Below are 3,469 nucleotides of genomic sequence, written 5' to 3'. Positions count from 1 at the left end.
TATATAATGTATGTTTTTCCTAAATTTCATATCTAAAAAACAACTGTTATGTTGTATTTTCAAACTATAATGATATAAAATATTTTGTAACATGTCATAATTATAGCTACATTTTTTTAAGTTTTCAATTTTTAGATATCCATCATTTACATTTTGATAGTTTGATTAACTATTAAAATACAACAATCTATATTATTATTCATAAATTTAATTTTATGTATCTTATGTGTATAAGTGAATTTGTCTATTGTATTTGTAATTTATTGTTAATAATGTTTTCTAAATATTACAAATTTAATTCCAATACCATAAAATTTTAAATATCCGAAATTATTGTTAAAATTGTCTTAATTCATAATTTTTAAAAGTTAAACTATTAAAAATATATCTATAAATTAATATCACTATAAATTAATAAAATGTTTTGGTCCCAACATTATTAATTTATAGAGGTTTGACTGTATTGTCTTTTACAAAGTGGGAATAAAATGAATTGGCATTACAATTTTGTAAAACTGGAATACTACTGACCTTTCACACACGAATATATTGCCTTTTTGGGTTATAAAATCATTTGGTTTTGGCTTTGACAAATCATAAGTATATTGTTGGTTGTTTGAGAACAAATGAAAACAGTGATAGATATATTTAGATGAAATAAATTAATAATGATAATTTAGTAGTTGTATGAGAAAATATATGCAAAGACGCGTGTGAACGTTAAACACGAACGAGCTGTTCCATTTGAAGTGGCAATGGCGGCTGTAATGGGAATCCAAAAGAAGGTGGCGCATGACAAGAAGCAAGTCCACAAGTGGTCCCAAATTCGACACATTTGTGCTCCATATGTCACGTGTCCGGTGTCCTTACCAATTTCGAGATTTTTATTTTAGATTGGCTCCCAATCTCATATCTTCGATTATTGGTTCCCTAACATTTATCTAGTTTTTTTTTGGATAAATTGACTGAAGTGAAATTAGATTAGTTTGGTTTATTGTTTTTCCTATATTTTAGACTCAAATTTCGAATGGAGAGAGTGGAAATGATTAAATAATTTAAGTAGAACGATCATGAGTATAATTAAGCTCGGATAATTTAAGTAGAACGGAAATGATAAGATAATTTTGTTTTAAAAAAATATGAAAGATATGAGATATGCAAGCGGTCGTATCTTTTTGTTTTCATTATATTGGAAGACGAAGTGATTAAAATTATTCTTCTCCATAGAGCAGACAAGTGTTATCAACATATATAATGCTTACTCTAACGAGGATTTGTAGCTAATGAAATTAAAGTGCATTATAGAAAAGATTCACCATACATGCTTTATATTTAGAAAAGTGTCCCAATGCCAAATAGATTGACAGAGATGTGTTAGTGAATTATAGATTCACTTTTAAATGATTTAATTACGTAAAAGATTATATTTTGATTTTATTTAAGGGATTTTTACCAAAAGTACCACATTTTTTATAAAAGTTTTGGGAAATACCACATTTGCTTTATTATTCTAAAAATACCACATTTTTACTGTTCACATGTGATTAAAAAACAAAAATATCCTTATATGAAAGAGAGTGATTGTCGTGGACGAGATCTGATGGACAAGTTATTAGAGTAAGTCATAAACTTGTCCACGAAATCATTTTTATAACTTGTCTACGAGAATTATATTAACGAAGTTGTCCACGAGTTCAAATTAGTTATCCATATTATTAAACATAAGTTGTCTATAAAATATAATTAGACAAAAAAGTAAAGTGTCGTGATGCTGGATCAAAAAAAGATGATGGATCAAAAAAAGATATGGATAATGATGAAAAAAGAGGGTGATGGACCAAAAGAAGGTGATGGACCAAAAGAGAATGATGTGGATGAGAGTGGACCAAAAGATGATGTGGATTAGAGTGGGTCATCATCCAAATCTTGACCATCATCCATATCTTGTCCATCATTCGCATCTTGTCAATCATTCGCATCTTGTCCATCATTCACATCTTTTTCATCATTCGCATCTTGTCTATCATCCGCATATTGTCTATCATCTGTATCTTGTTGATCAACGACATCTTGTCCATCATTCACATCTTGTCCATCATCCTTATTTTGTCTATCATCCGCATCTTGTCCATCATCTGCATCTTGTCCATAATCTGTATCTTGTCTATCAGCAGCATAGTATTCATCGAGGAGCATTTATGTCTTTTTATGTAAAGGTTGTGGCATTGTGGAAAAGAAAGGGAAAAAGTGGCAATTTGACTAAATTTTGTTACTCCTCATGGCATTTTTGTTAATTAACTCTTTAATTAAGGGGAATTGGCAACGATAACCAAGAAAAAAAACAAAATTAACCAAGTAACTACTCTAACCATGTATCTATAATATTCTCTGTATAATATATAATATATACTAATTTGCCCCTTCTATACACATTTCTATTACCAGAAACTACATCTATTCTGTTTTCTAACAACCACTCCCTACCACCATCATATCACCTTCGACCACAGTACCACCGCCGGAGTACCACCGCCGACAACCAACTTCGACGAACATCGTCGGCGACCACCTTTGACGACCAATTCCAACGACCACTGCCGGTAACCAACTCCAGCGACCACCGCCGGCGACCAACTCCGGCGATCATCGCCGGCGACAAACTCCGGCGGTCATCGCCGGCGACCAACTCTGGCGACCATCGCCGGTGACACCGCCGGCGACCATCGCCGGCGACCAACTCCGGCGACCATCGCCGGCGACCAACTCCGGCGACCATCGCCGGCGACCAACTCCGGCGACCAACTCCGGCGACCACCGCCGGTGACCAACTCCGGCGACCACCGCCGGCGACCAACTCCGGCAAACAACTCCGGCGACCAACTCCGTCGACCAACTCCGGCGACCACCGCCGGCGACCAACTCCGGCGACCACCATCACACCATCAACCACCACAACCCTCAACACTACAATGGTATTTTCCCTACCCTTAATCCCAATTTTCTAATTTTTTTCAAATAGTTAATTATATACTATATTAGTTTTTTTTATTTTGGTCAGTGAGCAAATTCACCCTTTAATTAATAAAATACTTTTCATTATTCTTTTAATTCAATGTCCTGTTTTAAAAATCTCCGTCTAACACCGATTATATCCCGCAAAATTGTTAGCCCCACCCTTTCAACTTCGATTAATGACTAATCCCCACCTAGCATCAATTATTTGATTATGTCTGTTTAGTTCAATTTTCACTGTTTAATTCGACTACTACCAACTTAATTTTATATAGACCGATTATTTTTTTAGTGAAATATAAATCAAATAATTTTTTGTTATTTAGACATCTAAAATTTTACTTAAAAAAAAGACATCTAAATTAAGAGTTTGTAACTAATATACAAATTTTTAATGAAAATCATAAAGTTTTGTTTTATTAAAGACGATACTATAGTTTTATATTTTATTTGATGT

The 3,469-nt window shown here is 33.5% G+C and overlaps 1 protein-coding gene across 1 annotated transcript; it reads right to left on the bottom strand.

Moving 5' to 3' along the window:
• On the bottom strand, window positions 1,966-2,935 carry LOC104779199. Its single transcript, XM_010503575.1, has 2 exons — window positions 2,499-2,935; window positions 1,966-2,164 (listed from the first exon to the last, which is right to left on the bottom strand). The coding sequence occupies exons 1-2, from the start codon at window positions 2,933-2,935 to the stop codon at window positions 1,966-1,968; spliced, it is 636 nt and encodes a 211-aa protein (XP_010501877.1).

This window comes from Camelina sativa, chromosome 3 (assembly GCF_000633955.1).
Source record: "Camelina sativa cultivar DH55 chromosome 3, Cs, whole genome shotgun sequence".
NCBI classification, from domain to species: Eukaryota; Viridiplantae; Streptophyta; class Magnoliopsida; order Brassicales; family Brassicaceae; genus Camelina; species Camelina sativa.
This window is presented reverse-complemented; position numbering and strand designations above follow the sequence as displayed.

Coding starts and splice junctions, on each gene's coding strand:
- LOC104779199 (XM_010503575.1), bottom strand. CDS start 2,935: ATGGTGGTCGCCGGAGTTGGTCGCCGGCGGTGGTCGCCGGAGTTGGTC. Junction 2,165..2,498: donor CGGTGGTACTGTGGTCGAAG/GTGATATGATGG, acceptor TGCTGCTGATAG/ACAAGATACAGATTATGGAC.